Raw genomic sequence first — 21,282 nt, 5'->3', positions numbered from 1 at the left:
AATAGCAGGAAATCAGAGCCACAAGGGGGCAGACTTGGGCATGAAAAGACATCACAGAAGACTGACTCAGCTACAATCATGATGGTCAAAGCTAGACTGAATACTCAGTCGAGGATTCTTATCAGAGCTAATTACAGGCAGAATGAGCAGTGAAGAATGAAACAAATAGCAGAGTAGGTGTTTACTGTCATGTTCTCATTGATATATAAGGTAAAATACATGAGGGTGCTTCGTCTCTGGTTTTCTTTAAGGACTCCATCCTTCCTAGGCTTTTGTTAGAGCTTCAGTGTGTGTTAAATCTAAACTTCTAGTTCTGTTCCTGTTGTTTTACTCATGGCTTTGATTTTGTATTCCATTCCTGCCCTGTTGTCTGATTCAGATGTGTCATGTAATTCCCTGGTTCTGTATATGCAGTGGGATGCAAAAGTTTGGGCAACCTTGCTAATCGTCATTATTTTCCTGTATAAATAGTTGGTTGTTATGTTAAAAAATGTCAGTTAAATATATCGTATAGCAGACACACACAGTGATATTTGAGAAGTGAAATGAAGTTAATTGCATTTACAGAAAGTGCGCAATAATTGTTTAAATAAAATTAGGCCGGTGTATAAATTTGGGCAGTGTCATTTTATTGATTCCAAAACCTTTAGAACTAATTATTGGAACTCAAATTGGCTTGGTAAGCTCAGTGACCCCCTGACCTACATACACAGGTGAATCCAATTATGAGAAAGAGTATTTAAGGGGGTAAATTTTAAGTTTCCCTTCTCTTTTAAATTTCTCTGAAGAGTAGCAACATGGGGGTCTCAAAACAACTCTCAAATGACCTGAAGACAAAGATTGTTCACCATCATAGTTTAGGCAAGGATACAGAACTCTGTCTCAGAGATTTCAGCTGTCTGTTTCCACAGTTAGGAACATATTGAGGAAATGAAAGACCACAGGCTCAGTTCAAGTTAAGGCTCGAAGTGGCAGACCAAGAAAAATCTCTGATAAACAGAAGCGACGAATGGTGAGAACAGTCAGTCAACCCACAACGCACCAAAGACCTACAATTTCATCTTGCTGCAGATGGAGTCACTGTGCATCGTTCAACCATTCGGCACACTCTATACAAGGAGATGCTGTATGCAGAGGAAACCTTTTCTCCGCCCACAGCACAAACAGAGCCACTTGAGGTATGCTAAAGCACATTTGGATAAGCCAGCTTCATTTTGGAATACGGTGCCGTGCACTGATGAAATTAAAATTGAGTTATTTGGGCATAACAAGGGACATTATGCATGGAGGGAAAACAACACAGCATTTCAAGAAAAACACCTGCTACCTACAGTAAAATGTGGTGATGGTTCCATCATGCTGTGGGGCTGTGTGGCCAGTGCAGGGACTGGGAATCTTGTCAAAGTTGAGGGACGCATGGATTCCACTCAGAATCAGCAGATTCTGGAGAGCAATGTCCAGGAATCAGTGACAAAGATGAAGCTGTGCCGGGGCTGGATCTTTCAACAAGACAACGACCCTAAACACTGCTCAAAATCCACTTAGACATTCATGCAGAGGAACAAGTACAATGTTCTGGAATGGCCATCTCAGTCCCCAGACCTGAATATAATTTAAAATCTGTGGTGTGAGTTAAAGAGAGCTGTCCATGCTCGGAAACCATCAAATCTGAATGAACTAGAGATGTTTTGTAAAGAGGAATGGTCCAAAATACCTTCAACCAGAATCCAGACTCTCATTGGAACATACAGGAGGCGTTTAGAGGCTGTAATTTCTGCAAAAGGAGGATCTACTAAATATTGATTTCATTTCTTTTATGTGGTGCCCAAATTTATGCACCTGCCTAATTTTGTTTAAACAATTATTGCACACTTTCTGTAAATCCAAATAAATTTCATTTCACTTCTCAAATATCACTGTGTGTATCTCCTATATGATATATTTAACTGACATTTTTTATCGTAACAACCAAAGATTTATACAGGAAAATCATGACGATAAACAAGGTTGCCCAAACTTTCACATCCCACTGTACATAGTTTGTGTGTATTATTTAGATTGTTAGATATTCAGTTTGTTTGCAAAGGTGAATTTACTGTGGCTGTTTGTTGCAACCTGCACTCTTTCTACGTGCATCATATTTAACCCTTAGACTGTAAGCTTGCAAAGGCAGGGACCTCCTCCTATTGTCTCTTAGTCTGCTGTGTGCAAGTTACAGCAGACTTTGTTCTGTCTCTTGTTAACCAGGGAATGTGTTTGTATTGGTAATTATCGACTTTAATAATCACCTGGCACGAAATTGGCTTTCACCTCTTCCCACTCACGTTCCCTCTCCATAAACTTATCAAATCCCTCCCCTACAGGTCAGAGTTCACAGCACTCAGCAGAACATTTCTGCTGTTTCTGGGGTTTGCATTGCCTGGGGTCCCTGTTCCCATCCTAGGGACAGAGCCATGCCTGTCACCAGCCCTATCTGCAATGTTGCCAGAACTTCTCACTCTGACCCACATTATTATGGCTTGGATGAGAGGTCTATCTGTTCAAAGTGTACTAGAGGCCAAAAATGACCATGGTGACCTTAGTCTGGATGGCCTAGCAGGCACAAAGGAAATCTGTTCCAGACACTTCTTGCTCCTGCATTGCAAAGTAACAATCCAAGGAGACAGCACCCAGGTGTGAGTACCTGGGAATATGACGGTGCCTAGCCTCAACCAGATTGCTCAAACGGTCCAGCGTGCCTCTTTTTCTTTTAATTTTTTTTTCAAAATCACCCCCATGTGAATACCTGGGCATCATCACTATTGTTCCCAGTTAGGAATCGGTCATTGTTTAAAATGCCCTTGTGGCCTCATGTATGTGGGGGAGACCACACGTCCAGTGCGGACCCCCATACAAGAGCATAAAATAAGTATGCAAAGGGTGAAGATAGTTATGATACACCTGTGTCTAGACAATTCGAGGAGGCAGGACATAATGCCATGCAACTAAAATGGTGTGTTCTTGAAGCAGTTGATTTTCCTGCTAATGGTGATTTCGAGGAAAAAAAAAAAAAAAAAGAGAGGCACGCTGGATACATTTGATGAAGGTTGTATCGCCAAAAGGGATGAATGAGAGATTGCCTCTCAGATTTTTTTATAAAATTGTACAATTTGTACAAAATCGGTCGATGTTTAACAATGTTTTATGCAGTATTGGGGTACATTGTCTTATGCCATTAACATTTATCTTCACAGGTCATTGTGGGGTATTCTATACAGAAGTGCCCAAAATCACGTTCAGTTCTTGCATTTTTTTAGTTGGTAGTCTGCGGGAGTGCCATTGACTGTGTATGGACTTATGAACTTATGAACATTTAAAGGAGTGTATTGGTTCACATAGATTTGCATTTATTTATATCTCATGAAGGATTAATGGTGTGTGCAAGGCAGGGCATGTGTCCAGCCTGGGTGGGGCAGCTCACATGGATCCTATATCTTCAGTGTATGTGTGTCCAGCTACTGTTATACACCTGATGAAGGAACTGCATGTCCGTAACATGTAGTGTCACTGCTCCGCAATACAAGCTACGTTTTGCAGCCTCTGGTGTGCCCCCTCTTTTCTACATTTAGTTCTTCTTGCTCCTGTTAGCATTAGTTCATGCTCCTAGGTACTGGTAAGATCACCAGGAGGGTTGCTGATAACGTTAAGGAGTCTGAGATTAATTAATGTCTATTTGTAACTGCTGTAATGTAAAGTAAAACTTCCAGCATTACTTGGAATTCTGGTTATTTGCTCAGAAGTATAGCTAATATTCTTGGTGTCCTGGAGTTAGGGTTACTGGATTTCTGGATTTATAAAACACATCCATCACTTATGTTACCTTTATTTCAATGCAAATCCAAAAATCCAAAAGGGACTAATTTTAAGGTATTTGCAAAAGATGATTATCTATTTAAATACCTTTGTTGCGGATGTAGGTCTTATTGTATATGTGTTTTAATCAATACACAGAGTTCAGATTCAACAATGCTTTAATACTGTACATTTTAGTCCCTCCTAATCCAATTATCCTTTTAATAGATGTCTGGTCAGACGACAGTACCCAGAGTCCGCAGACAGTTCCAGGAATTCATCTCCAAACTCGGAAACAGCAGGACTGCCGGCAACAACTGGAATATGCGGTGAGTGTGTGTGTTGCGTGTGCGTGTTCATGTGCGTGTAAGCACGTGTCTACAGTATATAGTGTTATTCGGCCATTAGTGGATATGGCAGTTCATGTAGTGATATCCAATATCACCATACTACTGCTGGAAGCTGCAGTGCAAGACTGGTTCTTGTCAGAGGAGGTTGTCTGCACATGGATGAGGGGGCCGAGATCAGGAGGGATTTGTTGTATTTACAGTGGCACAAGGCAGTTAGGGTGTCAAACTATTTACATCCAACCTCTTGTTGATGATCTTAAATGCATTCCTGGACTTAGCTTTGTGAAAATGAACGTGTAAAATGAATGTATTGTGTTACACAGGACAAACAGCATGCCTGTATGAAAGATTTAGCTGCAGACTATCAGCATCAGTGATAGTAAATGTAAAATGTAAAAAATTGATCCAAAGTGGTTGATTTACTCGTTGGTCTTGGAAATCAAGTCAGCAGAATTGGTGCCAGTATGTGTTGCAGTGATAGGTTCGTTCTTCTTCTGCTGGCGCTGTTCCAGGGATGTAACCAAATATGACAGTGCCCCATAGCAAGAGCTTTACACTGGCCCCTTCCTATTCAGCCTTCAGGTTACAGAGAAACCGAACTGATTTTCAGTCAGTTATTTGCTTTATTTAAAATTCAGAAATGTTAAATCTATCTATCTTTAAATATGTATGCTACAACTTCGTATTACAAAGGTGTGTAATAGAGGGTGCTGTTTTTATGGTATTTTGGATCATTAACAAAGAACAATCAAAGCTTTATGATTTCTTTTTTTTTTCCCAACTGAGCTTTTTATTAGCAATGATGGGACATAAATAGCATAACAATGTACCATTATACAAATAGAGCAATTTGTAGGGCATAAACTCTTTTCATTGAGGGTTATAAAAGAAACAGCAAAACAAACAAACAAACAAACAAAAAACAAAACAAAACACAAGCAATGCAAAAAATGAAAATCTGTGTATTCAGAAAATGTAAACATTTCTTGTCCTGATATACAGTATAATCCCTATAGAGACAACAATCCCTAGAGAGACAACAGAAAGAAACTGAAAGAGGAAAAAGAGGGTGTGTGGAGCTTAGAATTTAGGCCTACATTAGTACTGGGTCTTCCAATATTGTTAGAAAATATAAAAAAGACATGAGTGTATTGGTTGTCTTTCTAAAAATACATGTTATTTATCTTGTGCTCACATAATGGTTTAGCCCTGCAGGACTCTGTTATTGGCCAAAACGCAGTAGTTAAGATTTACTGTATACGCCTTATTATTATTATTATTATTATTACATAGTACAAAACAAACAGTGTGGGGCATAGATACTGTACATGATGAGTTCAATGCTCTGTACAATCAAGACATCCAGCAAGTACAAATACATACATAGTTGATGTGTGGTTTACGATATCAACAATACTGGTGCAGATTACAGCAGACTAAGAAACAACAGGAGGAGGTCCCTGCCTTTGCAAGCTTACAATCTAGAGGTTAGTAGGGTGGAGAAGCTAGGTGAGGAAACACAGGTGTTAGTGAGGCAGTGAGCTTCCAATAATCTCTGCTAGATTCCCAGACAAGATGGTGCTAACTACAGTATAATATGCTTATAATAAACTCTGGTATAGTAAACATTTGGGTATAGTAAACTACCTCTCCAGGTCCAATCTTTATAAGTCTATGAGAGCAATGCCTGGTATAGTGAACTCTGATTTAACAAAACTTCTGTTATAGTAACATGTTTTTTGGCCCCTACTGACTCTGGATATAGTAAACAGTGGGTGGCACATGCATTACATGTCAGTGTGAAACCCATGGTCGGCTGCTCTCTTCAGGCTGGTTGCAAGTGAGCTGATGCCTAATAACATTTGTAAGATGAGAAGAATGGCAATAGCACTGGATATACAGTACTGTACAGATAAGCAGCCTGGGGAAATTAAGGAATAATGTGAACATAAACAAAAGAGAATACAGTGTTACCACTTCTACTTTTCAATCACTGATAAAAGTATCATCACAGTCCTCCCACATTGTACGCACTCCCGGGTATCTCTTCCCTTGTGAGTGATGACGCTCCTGGTAATGTGTGGAGCGCAGTACAGTCCTACTACTAAGGAGGGTGGAGAGGAGAGTGCCAAGTCCAGCCAGCGGAGGAATCAGAGCCACTCGCTGTACAGATGCAAGTGTCTTATCTATGATTGGCTGCATTTTGAAGAAAGGCCTGTCATTATTTGCATCTCATTGACCATCCCTAGTGGATTTAAGAAATGCAGTTCATAACAAATGTTAATTATAATGCAAGTCCAAACACACTGCGCTGACCAACTTGAGCGTATCTACAATTATACGGTGGTGCGCTCCTTAAAATTAACAAGACAACTAAAAGTAAAGAAGGAAATAGTGCTCCTGCTGTGTTCACATTTCTAAATGCAATATATTCAAAGTCCTATGTCTCCACTTCCATGCCAGACTTGTTTCCCAGGTGCATATGGAGTGACCACCACCACCTCACCCTCAGAAGTGGGCACTCACCCTTAGAAGATGACCCTCGGCTAGATAGGTCACACTCGCCTCTGGAATATTTTCAGGCAATCCCCCACCTACACTGGCTCCTATAGGTGGTACTTTCCCCAACAGTGTATCCACAGCAATCACCTCAAATAAAGTACATAGTCCTTCCCATAGCATAAAACCATATGAAAATTTGAATTATATTAAAAATGCACACTCACGTTCCAGTAGAGTTTGTTGAGCATAGAGTTTTTCGGGCTCTACCCCTTCACGTTGGCCACCTGGCTGGCTCCCCGTGCTCTTGTATGAGGTCCGTTCCTCGGTCTCCCCGCACACCACACCGGCTCACTTCCACATCTACGGATTTAGATAGCTTATAGCTGCAGGGATGATATGTTAAAGAGGATTTTGTTATAATAAAAATAGATTTTTAAGAGACTTCAGTGTCTCTTTAAGCAACGATTGAATTGTTATGTCAAGGTATAGGAGTTGACAAATGTAATGGTATGCGTGTTTAATTCTCACTGGGAGTTTGGATTATTAGTCTTTTAGGAGATACAGGAGAGTATGGGGTTTGTTAAATCTTAATTTTTTTATTATCATTTTGTTATCATTTTCTATATATATACTTGATACACCTTTAACGTGTTATAGTTGATTATTATAAGGGGTGGGCACTGATGCAAGGTTTGTCCCATTCTAATTGTGCATGCCAATAAAATAAAAAATAAAACATCTTTGTATGTAAATGACATTTGAAACGATGTGGATTGGATATGTATATGTAATGTGGAGCGATGTTATGTAGTAATGATGCCTCTATTTGCGTGGGCCATGTTGGTTGGCTCAGTCTAATTGGAAGGTGTCAGTATAAAATAATAGGGATTCGGTTCTGCACACAAATATTTTTATATTTTGACTCTTATAGTAAATCGATTTTGTAGCGCTATTTCCCCATATGTGTGCTTTTATGGAGGATAGCACATATGAGGATATGAGTGGCCTGTTTGCGCTCCACGGTGACTAGATCGCGGAAGCGGCAAGTGAGCCAATTAGCTTTAGTGGGCAGGACGGGGTGGATACGCGACTATAACTACGCATCACGGAAGCATCTGCGCATGCTCCTGATGAGTCCAAAGGGACGAAACTAGTAGGGCATGGCCGCAGATGCGGAAGTGAGCCGGTGTGGTGTGCGGGGAGACCGAGGAACGGACCTTATACACAAGCACGGGGAGCCAGCCAGATGGCCAACGTGAAGGGGTAGAGCCCTAAAAAACTCTATGCTCAACAAACTCTACTGGAATGTGAGTGCGCATTTTTAATATAATTAACATTTTTATATGGTTTTACGCTATTATTTACTTACCCAGGGCCTCCTCCTTGATCCCCATAAGCACATCTGAGTCCCTTGCTGTTCTCCTGGGTGCCTCCGTTCATCGGCAATCAGCCCCGGTAAGTGGCTCAGTCACATCAGTCGGGGTCTTCTGCACATGCGCGGGACAGCTCAGAAGACCCCAACTGACGCAACTGAGCCAGTTACCTGGGCTGATTGCGGCTGAATGGAGGACCGCAGGAGAAGGGCGAGAAACTCACACATGCTTATGGGGCTGGAGGAAGCCCCAGGTAAGTAAAACATCTTGGTATAACACTGTCTCTGGTACACTTTAAAATAAAGTATTGGGTGAAAACCCTTGTGATCTGACATGAAACGTGCTATTTTGCTGTCTGTAAAATATCACCAGTGAGGAAATAATATCACAGCCTTAGTGAATTGAGCCAGCTGTGTTGGTACACTGTAACGTGATGAAACAGGATGCTAGTCCCTTTTGGATTTTTGGATTTGCATTGAAATCCCTTCACTTATTAGTCATGCAGAAGGGGGTCACAATAGATGTAGCAAACCTAAGCATTATGTATCAGTGTATCATATCACACAAGAAAATGAAAAAGTAACAAGTTTGTAAGATTAGTCTTAAAAAACATAAGACTAATCCAGCACAAACATGTTGGAAAAGCGCTGTGTTTAGGCTTTAGTGTCTTTTTAATCTGCTTTCTTTTTTAAGCAGGCCGTGGAACAGATAAGAGTAAGCTGATTATTTTGTTCCTGTTTAGGAGTTGCTATGGAGTCTGGTCTTTGAATAGTAATAAAAAAAATCCTGTTTTCTTGAGACCAGCTTCTGTTTCCAAAGTAATACATGTCACGTCCAGTTTCCATTAAGCTCTGTGTTTTGGGGTTTGATTCAATACGGCTATTGATCCTAACATGTTGTCTGTACCGTAAGAAATAAGTAAAAAGCCAGAGGGTACCGTAACCTTATTACAATAAATGCAGAAGACAAATATGATTCCACTGGTTGTACGCTAACACTAGGGAAACAATTAGGCCCCTTTCACACTTACCGTGGTTAGTTGTGTCACAGTTCTCTCCTGTCGCAGCTCGCCGCAGTGGCCATTACAATCAGTGGAACATAACACGCCTGCGCATCGTCATGTGATCAAAGTGCTCTGGGTACCGCAGAAGCTGCATTGTGTTACCACGGTAATCCCTGAAGTGCACTGGAAAATGCTTTTATTATTTTGGGGGTCGTGTGAGGCTATAATGCACGGTGCTCCAAACCATACCACAACTGCACCACAGGAGTGTAGAACGACCCTCATAGTGGCCCTGATGCCACACACTACAGTGAAGCTTGCTGGACACCAGTGTATAGATAAAGGTAATTCTGGTGTGAAGACCCTCAGGAACATCACATTCTGTGTTCAAGAAGAAAAACATTTTCTTTTCAAATCACAGTGCTCCTCCAGGTAGTCAGTCCCCTATTAGAAGAGACTAAAATACATCATACTCACAGGAGTCCATCATATTCTGTACAATTCTCTTTACACCGTTGTTGAAATTGGACATGGGAAGGACAGATATCAGTTAGAAACAAAATCTAGTCAGAGATATCATTGAAAATAACCCTGCATGGAGCCCTCATGCTACTAACAAGCACTCCCAAGTAGAGTACAGTATTGCTGTAACGCTCGGTGAAGCACAGAGAGGTCTGATTACCGGTGATCTGCAGTATCACGGGAAATACAGACGTATACCAGATTATATGTGATCTGCAGTATCACCGATAATCCAATATACTAGCTAACCTCTGGTCACCAGGGTAGAGTGTTGTGATTGGTGCAACAGTAATACAGAGGACAAGCCTCAGTGCAGCAAGGAAAACTGCACAGATTCCTCCCGCAGGTCTGAGCTCTCCAAGACGGGAGGAGTCAGACTGACAGTGGGAAGGAAAGTCCGAAAGTGGCACTCAGGCGGGAGTGTCACTAACAGGACGGGGAACCGCCTCCAATCGTGAGGTCGGTTCTCGAGGTCGGACAAGCCAGGTCGTATACACACGGACAGATAAAGTACAAAATCAGTAGGCAAAGGCGGAGTCAAGGTACAGGCAGGGTTCAGTAACGAGGTATCAGAGATATCGGGGTACAAAATCAGTAGGCAAAGGCGGAGTCAAGGAGCGAGCCGGGGTCGGCAACAGAGTATCAGATATAACAAGGTACAAGGTCAGAGTTCAGGAGGATAGTCAAGGCAGGCAAGAAGTCATAACAAATAATCACAATAAAACTAGTACTTTAAGCTATCAACAAATCTAGCTTTAGTGTAGGATTACAGCTCCAGCTGGTCCCGGCACACTAACGGATCTGACTAACGGATCTGGGTGCTCCCACGTATGTGAACGCAACGCCAGACACCAGAGAAGTGAACAGCCGGCAGTATATATACTCAAATGTTCCCCCAGCACCTCCCTCAGTGATGAGCCAATGAGGTGCAGAATCCGGGTCAGCTGACCAGCCTGGTCAGCTGACTCCCCTCTACCTGTCATAAATCTCCCTTGAGTGCGCGCGCGCGCGCGCGTCACTCTGAATACTGAGGGACTACGAGTCCCAGCCAGCGCAGCCCCGCTCAGCGGTGACTCCGCAGCGGGGACCGGCGGGCTACTCGCCGCACCCAACGCGGCGGTTTCGCCGCGTTCTGCGGCCTCATGCACGGAGGCAGCCGCCTCATGATGCGAGGAGGCGGCTGCCTCTCCGTGCGAGACAAGGCTGAGTGCGGAAGGAGCCGCCCGCCGCCGGCTCATGGCGGCGGCTCCTCCGCGCTTTCTCACAGTACCCCCCCCCCCCCCCGAGGAGTGGACTCCGGACAGCTCCTTCCAGGTTTCCCTGGATGTGCAGCATGGAACTCTCTCACCAACTCGTCCGCATGCATGCGGTTCCCAGGCACCCATTGCCTCTCCTCAATGCCGTATCCCTTCCAATGTACGAGATACTGCACTGAATTCTGTACAGTGCGTGAATCTATGATTTTCTCTACCTCATACTCGGGTTGGGCATCGACCAAAACAGGAGGAGGAGGAGTGGGACCCATCTGGACTGCGGGTTTGAGAAGTGACACGTGGAAAGATCTCACTCCCCGCATGCTGGTGGGAAGATCAACGGTATATGTGACATCGTTGATCTTCCTAGTCACTGGGAATGGACCCACGAACCTGGGACCAAGTTTGTCAGAAGGCTGCTTTAGTGACAGGTGACGGGTAGACACCCAAACCAAATCTCCTGGTTGGAATCTCCATTCCAAGGAGCGTCTCTTGTCAGCCTGACCCTTCTGACTCTGAAATGCTTTTATGAGATTATTCTTGATGGTCCACCACATGTCTTTAAATGACCTTTGCCAAGCCTCCAAGGCTGGGAACGGAGTGGACGCAACTGGCAGTGGAGAGAATTTCGGCAGTTTCCCTGTCACAATCTGAAATGGACAGAACCCTGAGGAAGAGCTCTTTAGGTTGTTGTGGGCAAATTCTGCATAAGGTAAATATTTGACCCAATCATTCTGCGCCTCGGCAACGTAACATCTCAAAAACTGCTCCAATGATTGGTTGACCCTCTCCGTCTGGCCATTTGTCTGTGGGTGGTAACCCGAAGAAAATGACAATTTCATGCCCATCTGGTGACAAAATGCCCTCCAAAATTTCGAAACAAACTGGACTCCCCGATCGGATACAATGTCTTCTGGAATGCCATGTAGTCTAAAGACATGGTTGACAAACAAATCGGCCAGTTCTTGGGCCGAGGGGAGTCCTTTCAGGGGCACGAAGTGGGCCATTTTACTAAAACGGTCGACCACCACCCAGATGACTGACATGTCCTCAGATCTCGGAAGCTCTCCCACGAAATCCATGGACAGGTGGGTCCATGGCTCACTCGGGGTGGGCAAAGGCTGCAATGTACCTACAGATGCCAGGCGGGAGGGCTTGCTTTTTGCGCACACTGTACATTCCCTAACAAACTCCTTGCAATCAGCGGCTAACGAAGGCCACCATGCACATCTGGCCACGAGATCTTGCGTTCTAGACGCTCCAGGATGTCCCGCATTTTTGTGAGAGTGGACCATCTCCAAGATCTGGAGACGGAACGGTAACGGGACGAATAACACCCCATCAGGTTTTCCTTCCGGGATATCCTGCTGGAAGGGACTCAACGTCTCTTTCCAGTCCACCCAAGTCTCGGTAGCGGCCAACACCACTCTTCGTGGGACAATGGTCTCGGGGACAGCGGGCTGTGCTGTCTCCGGTTCGAAACACCTAGAGAGTGCGTCTGCCTTGGTATTCTTACTACCTGGCGTATATGTGATCAAAAATGAAAACCTCGAGAAAAATAGCGACCATCGAGCCTGCCTTGGGCTTAACCTTTTAGCCCCTGTCACAGGAGCCCTAGTGGTCAGACCACAGATTGCCTTCCAATCGGTTTCTGCACACAGACCATGCAAGCTTTGGTCGCGATCTTTGCGCAGAAACAGACAGGAATTTGGGCAGCAGCCCGACCAGAAGGGAGCCTGTGAGATATGGGTGATTACAACGTCACCCACTGGTTCATGGGATTTGCCACCACCACTGGTATGGGCCAGTGGACCCGATTTACTGACTGACTAATCCTGCGAATAAAACGGTTAAACACACGATATTCTGTCTAGCCAACAACAAACAGTAGCGTATCTTCAGAGACACGGGATCACTTCTGTGTGTGTGCTGATAAGTAGGGTAGCGGAAAGTGAATGACTTGGAGAAAGTCGTTTATTCACGCAATATAAATAATTAATATATACAGACAATTATTAAAATCAACAATCGTTAAGACAGTAATAACCAGTAAGAAAATAAAAGAAGGGAGAAAAATACTTAGTAGGTGGAAAGAGGTCCTTTAGTGGGAAAACTTGTAAAGTCCTTGGTTTCAATCAAAGTCCAGAGTTCAGACCAGGCAGATGCCAGCATATCCTCAAGCTGGCATAAATGAGTTCAAGATGTTTCAGAATGGAGGACACTGAGTTTTAGTCCTCAGCCATTCTTATGCCCCTGCTTCAGTAGGAGGGAGTGAGGGCGGGGAGCTATACACCTCCTTCAAAGATGAGATGAGCCCTCCTCTTGTACTGGGGCTAGAAATCATATCTACCCATATATGGGCTCTATCTCACAGAACCGTACAGGTCAGGGCAGATTTATTAACATTTTCAGGTCTGTCTCGATTTACCCAGCGCCCTGATACCAGACATGAGGGGTGGGACCCCTGCGGTATCATCAGGGCATTTTGAGACTGCCTAGCTGGTAGTCCTTACCTCAGAATGTTCTGAAACTTCCTCAGAACCAGCACCGGGGCTCATGCTACCCTTCCCCCACGTTTGGCACTGCTGCCACCTTAGGAACCCCAGAAATATGACAGATCTGGGAAGTTATAGATATGGCTATGAGACAGAGGTTATTCCCAGGCAAAGGCTTCTTTGAAGTTTGGGGCAGCCAGCTAGGTGTCATCTCCCCTGCAGTGAGGGAGCCAGTGGGTCTGGCTTTCCCCCCAGCTAGATTGCTTCTGCCAGGATGCTTGTCACCTTGTACCTGATGGATGGCCATCAGCACAGCTTGAAGCCAGGGCCCTCCAGGGCAGATTAGGCTCATTAGCATATCAAAAGAGCCATCCTGCAGTTAAGGTGATGCTATTCCTCTGCTAAGAAGGGACTGCAGACCTCCTACACAATAAATCCAGATTGTACCGATTTGAAGCGCAATCGACGCAGGAATCGAGTGCGATCGTTCTTTTCTTCACGGGCGGTTCCAGGACGCGCCTGCGTCCCCGCAATCGTCCGTGACAGCCCCCCCCCTTGTCCGTGGCTTAGCCACTCATCCGCAAGATGTGTGGCGGCGCCGCTAGCCTGGCTGACGGGTCTCGAGTTGCCGGTACGGCGGGAAAACCTATTGGAGCCTGTGGCTCGGTTCCCCTGGACCGGTCGCGGTCGGCTACCCTCAGGGTTGACCCAACATGGACCGTTCTGGACAGGGCGTTTGCGCCACTGCAGTCGGACGTGGTGTCTGCCGGGACTGCGGACAACGGGCAGTGGGTTGGTTAGGTCAACAGCCAGCCCACGCAGGGTTCCCCTGCTGAGTGGCTGTGGACCTAAGGGAACCCCGCGGGAATCCCTGGACCTTCCCAGCTCCTGACAGACGGCACATGCCCTGCAGTAGTTGGCTACATCCCTGTTCATCCGGGGCCAATAAAACTGTTTCCGAATACCGGCGAGTGTCTTGCGGACACCCGAGTGCCCGGTCAGAGGATTACCATGTGCGGATTTCAGCACATGTCCCCTGAACGCACTCGGGACCACAAGCCATTTGGTATTCGCGTGGGATCTACCTGTAGGGGGCTGTGCAGACTCACTGTACAGTCTCCCACCTTCCCAGTACACCTTGAAAGCGGCCCCGTCTGCGAGGGGCTCAGCGGCTCGCTGCCTGAGCACCTCCAGGCTTGGGTCACTTTGTAGTGCGGCTGAGAATATGGCGCTGTCAGTTTCAGCCAACTGGCTCATGTCACACGAGGCCAGCGGCTGAAAGGTCTCATCCCTGCGGTCAGAGGAGGGGGAGGAGGCCGGAACCCCCTCCACCTGTTCTGAGCTCGGGTTCCGAGCAGTGCAGCTGTGCGGTATGGCTAGCACAGGTACACTGTCAGAATGGCACATATTGGCATTACCTACATCATTGTCACAAGCATTTATAACAGTAACAGGAACATTTTCATCACGGACAGTTTGTACAGTAAACTCAGGTACAGTTACAGCATCCTCACAACAGACAGTCTGTACATCAAACTCAGGTGCCTTTGAAGCAGGCACTATTGAACCTGGTACCCTTGAACTGGGCACATTCAACCCGCCTCCCCCTGGTGCTCCCCCAAGGGTATAAAGTACCTGGTGGTGGGTGGAGAGTCCGTCTCCTTCCGTGAGCGACAAGGCGGTCGTGGCAGGTTCATAGTAGGACACAAGCTTGCCCAAATCAGTCCCTAGCAACACAGGGACTGGGAGATCCTTCATAACCCCAACAACCCTTTCTTGGACCCCTCCCACTCCCCAATCCAGCTTCACTCTGGCGTGGGCTATGTGAAAAAGGGTGCCTTCTACTCCAGTAAGGGCAAGGGATCGGCTGGAGCTGATGCTCTCCTTTGGCACAAGGTGTGAGTGAACTAACGTGATGTCAGCTCCGGTGTCTCGGAATCCGGTGACAACTTTGCCGTTCACTCTAACAAGTTGCTGCTGGTCGGTTCGGTCGCGGATTTCCTTTCCGCGGGCAAACAGGACAAAATCTGATGATCCAGGCTGTGGTTCGCTGGCGGGTTGCCTCTGCTGTGGGTGAGGTGCAGGTGATGCAGATGATCCAGGTGCTGGTGGTGTCTGTCTCCGCTCCGGACAGTCGAATTTCATGTGTCCGGGCTGGCGGCAGTAGTGACAGATGACCTCTCCAGGCGCTGCAGGCCTGGGTGCAGCAGCTGCGCTGGGTGGCCTCTGTGGCGGACGGCTCACAGGGGCAGGAGGGTCTGCCGAGGTATTGGGCTGACCTCCTCTCCAGCTGGATGGAACAGTTCTGCGGGTATCAGCCACCCGGGTAGTTGCAAAAGTCTCAGCAAGGTCTGCAGCGACAGTGGCTGAAGCCGGCCTGCGTTCTAACACAAACTGTCGTACATCAGCAGGGCAAATGTTCAGAAATTGTTCGAGGACTATCAAGTCCTCTAGGACGCCATAAGACCCTTTGGTGAGGCCTAGTGTCCACTGGCGGAGTGTGGTGAGCAAGCTGCTGGCCACATCTCGGTACGAGTCAGAAGATTTTTTCTGCCAGGCCCTGAACTTTTTCCGATAGGCTTCTGGCGTCAGCTGGTACTTAGTAATGATAGCGTCTTTTATAGCAGCATAATCATTATCCTTTTCCGCAGGCAATTCTGCGAAAGCATCAAGCGCTTTGTAGCGCAGCAAAGGTGTCAGATGTCTGGCCCACTGGTCTGGGGACAGACGATACTGACGGCATGCTTTTTCAAAAGACCGCAAAAACAAGTCAATGTCAGTGTCTTTTTCAATATTAGCAAATTTAAATTTTGCACTTACGGGTGCTGCAGCTCCTTCAGCAGGGAGGCTGGGCGGTGAACTCCGGCTGGCCTGTTGCACTTTTGCCATGTTTAGCTCATGCTGTCGTTGGAGTTCCCGTTCCGTAGCAGCCGCTTGCCGCTCCCATTCCTCCCGCATTTGGCGCTCTGTCCGCGCTTCTGCAGATTGGCGCTCCTCACGCATGTACTGCAGGTACTTGTCCAGGTCAGTGTCCATCAGCTTTTGTAACGCCTGCTGCATTAGCGGATCAGTACAAACGGACAGTCCAGTACTGGCCAGTTCCGGGCGAGTACTGTCAGAAACTCTGGGATTGGGGTCCACACTGACATTCTCCGGCGTAACTGTTGATGCAGGGCCCTCAGGATGCACAACCTCTGTACGGTCAGGAGTCTCAGTCTCTGGTTCCCCTCGATTGTCAGATGGGCTGGTATCCACTTCAGCGGACACTCCCGGCTCCCGCAGTTGCTGGGTATCCCATTGAAACAATTCCGTTACCAGGTCCTGTTGTTTCTTGCGGCCGACATCAATGCCTCTCTCTTGGCAAAGATTTTGCAGGTCCGCCAGGCCCATTTTCTTGTAGTTCCCGGACATTTCCATGCCAAATAAAATAAAACTTTTGGGGAGGGGTACTGGCTACACAGTCTCTCTGTATATATAAAAAAATATATTGCCTTCCAGCTACACCAACGAATTAGTTCGTTTCTCGATAGCGCTAGCGCTATCGTAGATACTTTCAGCACAACACAGGTCCCAACCGCTGCCTAACACTGTCACAGGAGCCCTAGTGGTCAGACCACAGATTGCCTTCCAATCGGTTTCTGCACACAGACCATGCAAGCTTTGGTCGCGATCTTTGCGCAGAAACAGACAGGAATTTGGGCAGCAGCCCGACCAGAAGGGAGCCTGTGAGATATGGGTGATTACAACGTCACCCACTGGTTCATGGGATTTGCCACCACCACTGGTATGGGCCAGTGGACCCGATTTACTGACTGACTAATCCTGCGAATAAAACGGTTAAACACACGATATTCTGTCTAGCCAACAACAAACAGTAGCGTATCTTCAGAGACACGGGATCACTTCTGTGTGTGTGCTGATAAGTAGGGTAGCGGAAAGTGAATGACTTGGAGAAAGTCGTTTATTCACGCAATATAAATAATTAATATATACAGACAATTATTAAAATCAACAATCGTTAAGACAGTAATAACCAGTAAGAAAATAAAAGAAGGGAGAAAAATACTTAGTAGGTGGAAAGAGGTCCTTTAGTGGGAAAACTTGTAAAGTCCTTGGTTTCAATCAAAGTCCAGAGTTCAGACCAGGCAGATGCCAGCATATCCTCAAGCTGGCATAAATGAGTTCAAGATGTTTCAGAATGGAGGACACTGAGTTTTAGTCCTCAGCCATTCTTATGCCCCTGCTTCAGTAGGAGGGAGTGAGGGCGGGGAGCTATACACCTCCTTCAAAGATGAGATGAGCCCTCCTCTTGTACTGGGGCTAGAAATCATATCTACCCATATATGGGCTCTATCTCACAGAACCGTACAGGTCAGGGCAGATTTATTAACATTTTCAGGTCTGTCTCGATTTACCCAGCGCCCTGATACCAGACATGAGGGGTGGGACCCCTGCGGTATCATCAGGGCATTTTGAGACTGCCTAGCTGGTAGTCCTTACCTCAGAATGTTCTGAAACTTCCTCAGAACCAGCACCGGGGCTCATGCTACCCTTCCCCCACGTTTGGCACTGCTGCCACCTTAGGAACCCCAGAAATATGACAGATCTGGGAAGTTATAGATATGGCTATGAGACAGAGGTTATTCCCAGGCAAAGGCTTCTTTGAAGTTTGGGGCAGCCAGCTAGGTGTCATCTCCCCTGCAGTGAGGGAGCCAGTGGGTCTGGCTTTCCCCCCAGCTAGATTGCTTCTGCCAGGATGCTTGTCACCTTGTACCTGATGGATGGCCATCAGCACAGCTTGAAGCCAGGGCCCTCCAGGGCAGATTAGGCTCATTAGCATATCAAAAGAGCCATCCTGCAGTTAAGGTGATGCTATTCCTCTGCTAAGAAGGGACTGCAGACCTCCTACACAATAAATCCAGATTGTACCGATTTGAAGCGCAATCGACGCAGGAATCGAGTGCGATCGTTCTTTTCTTCACGGGCGGTTCCAGGACGCGCCTGCGTCCCCGCAATCGTCCGTGACAGCCCCCTCGATGTATTCCAGGTTCTTGTGGTCGGTATAAACCGTGATGGTGTGCTCAGCTCCCTCTAGCCAATGACGCCACTCCTCGAAGGCCAATTTGATGGCTAGGAGCTCCCTATTGCCTATATCGTAGTTTCTTTCTGCTGGAGAGAATCTCCGGGAAAAATAGGCACATGGGTGTAATCTACCCTGGAGACCGGAACGCTGGGACAGCACAGCTCCCACCCCGACCTCCGAGGCGTCTACCTCAACAATAAACGGAAAGGAAGTGTCCACATGTCTGAGTATAGGTGCTGAGCAGAACAACCCTTTTAACTTGGAAAATGCCTGTAAGGCCTCAGGAGGCCAATGAGTGGTGTTTGCCCCTTTTTTAGTAAGGCTAGTGAGAGGGGCGACCACCGTGGAGTACCCCTTTATAAACCTTCTATAATAGTTCGCAAACCCCAAGAACCGTTGTAGCGATTTTAACCCCACCGGCTGCGGCCACTCCAGGACCGCGGAGACTTTGGCAGGGTCCATAGACAGACCTGAGGTGGAGATTATATACCCCAGAAAGGCAACCGACGTGACCTCAAAAATACATTTCTCGAGTTTGGCGTATAACAAATTCTGCCTCAGTTTGTCTAATACAATCCTGACATGGGTTCTGTGTTCCGAGAGGTTGTTAGAGAAAATGAGAATGTCGTCCAAATAGACCAGAACGAACTTCCCTAACACCTCTCGAAAAACCTCATTGATTAGTTCCTGGAAGACGGCCGGGGCATTACATAACCCGAAGGGCATCACCCTGTACTCGTAATGCCCATCAGGGGTATTGAAGGCCGTCTTCCATTCGTCGCCCCTTCTTATACGCACCAAATTGTATGCCCCCCGTAAATCCAGTTTTGAAAATATCCTAGCCTCTGTGACCTGTGTGAACAAATCGTCTATGAGTGGCAGCGGGTAGCGATTCTTCACTGTGATTTTATTGAGGCCACGGTAATCGATGCAAGGCCGTAACCCCCCATCTTTTTCTTAACAAAAAAGAAGCCTGCCCCAGCGGGTGACCGGGACGGCTGAATGAAGCCCTTGGCCAAGTTCTCACGGATATACTCCTGCATGGCTAGTTTTTCGGGGCCAGATAAATTATATAAATGGCCTCGAGGAGGCATACAACCTGAACGGAGGTCAATGGGACAATCAAACGGGCGATGTGGGGGCAATCTATCTGCAGCCTTGGGGCAAAAGACATCGGCATAATCCGAGTACTGTTCCGGTACACCTTCCACCTGCACCTTGGTCTGACCTAATGTCAGCCTCCCCAAACACTGCTGAAAACAATGAGGTGACCATGCTGACAACTGCCCTGTGGCCCAGTCAATTTGCGGAGAATGAACCTGCAACCAAGGCATGCCTAGGATAATAGTGGAGGTTGACATATGCAAAACAAAAAATTGCAACTGTTCCCCGTGCAATACCCCAATGGTGAGCTTCACAAGCGGAGTCTGTGACAGGGGACGATTCCGTTGCAAAGGGGAATCATCTACTGCCGTGACCTGAATGGGGGGTGTCACGGGAGTGAGTGGTAGACCCAACTCCTGAGCAAACTCAAAATTCATAAAATTAGCCGCTGAGCCGGAGTCAAGAAAAGCTTCAGCGGCTAGGGACTTATCCTCCCATGTAACAGTACAAGGGAGAATTAATTTTCTTTCTTTAAGGGGTGAGGAATGTGTGCCTAGGGTGTCACCCCCCACTACTCCTAGGCAGACCCGTTTCCCGACCTGCTAGGGCAGTTTCGTACCCTATGCCCTGCCTCTGCACAGTATAGGCACAGTTGTTCAGTCATTCTCCGCCTCCGCTCCACCTGGGTCAGTTTTGATCGACCAATTTGCATTGGCTCTGGTGGAGGCAAGGCCGGAGAAGGCGAGACGGACGGAGATGCTGTTACTGAAGATGCAGCAGCCGGTACTGCGTACGACGTCACCCTGACCCGGTGACTACTCCTAGCCTGTCTCTGATGGCGTAGCCTGCGATCTACGCGAATGGCCGATGATATCGCCTCGTCAATTGTCTTGGGCTCGGGCACGGTTAACATTAGGTCGGAGACCTCCTCCGACAACCCAGACAAGAAGTAATCCATGAGGGCAAAATTACCAAATCTAGAGGTGACGGACCATCTACGGAACTCCGCCGCATAATCCTCGACCGAACCTCTGCCTTGCCGCAAAAGTTTGAGCTTCCGCTCTGAGGTCGCAGCAAGGTCAGGGTCGTCGTAGATTATGGCCATGGCTTTAAAGAACTCCTCCACCGAGGTCAGGGCAATATCGGTGGAAGGCAAATTGTAGGCCCAAGACTGGGAGTCTCCAGTCAATAAAGTTTTAATAAAAATGACTCGTTGGGCCTCAGTCCCCGAGGATCGGGGTCTTAACTCGAAATATGACAACACTCTATTCCTGAAATTCCGGAAGTCAGACTTGTGGCCGGAAAACTTATCTGGTACAGGCATACGTATGTCATCACTAGGAGGGGATCGCACTGAATCGACTGATGTCTGGAGGGTTTTCACAGAGCCTGATAAGGCATCGATTAAGGCTTTGTGCTGGCCTAGTGCTTGATGAATGCTATCCACCGAAGTGGCAAGCACAGTCAGAGGATCAGCGCGTTCCATCTGTTTTATGGTCTGGCGTTCTGTAACGCTCGGTGAAGCACAGAGAGGTCTGATTACCGGTGATCTGCAGTATCACGGGAAATACAGACGTATACCAGATTATATGTGATCTGCAGTATCACCGATAATCCAATATACTAGCTAACCTCTGGTCACCAGGGTAGAGTGTTGTGATTGGTGCAACAGTAATACAGAGGACAAGCCTCAGTGCAGCAAGGAGAACTGCACAGATTCCTCCCGCAGGTCTGAGCTCTCCAAGACGGGAGGAGTCAGACTGACA

The 21,282-nt window shown here is 46.8% G+C and overlaps 1 protein-coding gene across 6 annotated transcripts in view; it reads left to right on the top strand.

Annotated features, from left to right (window-relative positions):
* Positions 1-21,282, top strand: part of CARMIL3 (capping protein regulator and myosin 1 linker 3) — a 157,649-nt gene that overhangs the window by 51,525 nt on the left and 84,842 nt on the right. For all 6 annotated transcript variants that reach the window (XR_011022260.1, XR_011022259.1, XM_068242126.1 and 3 more), the window contains exon 6: positions 4,060-4,160. Coding sequence is in view for 4 of the 6 variants with exons in the window: in XM_068242126.1 (XP_068098227.1) it covers positions 4,060-4,160 (101 nt within the window). In the remaining 2 variants the exon portion in view is untranslated. The remainder of the gene's footprint in view (positions 1-4,059; positions 4,161-21,282) is intronic.

This window comes from Hyperolius riggenbachi, chromosome 1 (genome assembly GCF_040937935.1).
Source record: "Hyperolius riggenbachi isolate aHypRig1 chromosome 1, aHypRig1.pri, whole genome shotgun sequence".
Classification (NCBI taxonomy): Eukaryota; Metazoa; Chordata; class Amphibia; order Anura; family Hyperoliidae; genus Hyperolius; species Hyperolius riggenbachi.
The sequence above is the reverse complement of the archived record's forward strand: the minus strand, read 5'-3'. Positions and strand labels throughout refer to the sequence as shown.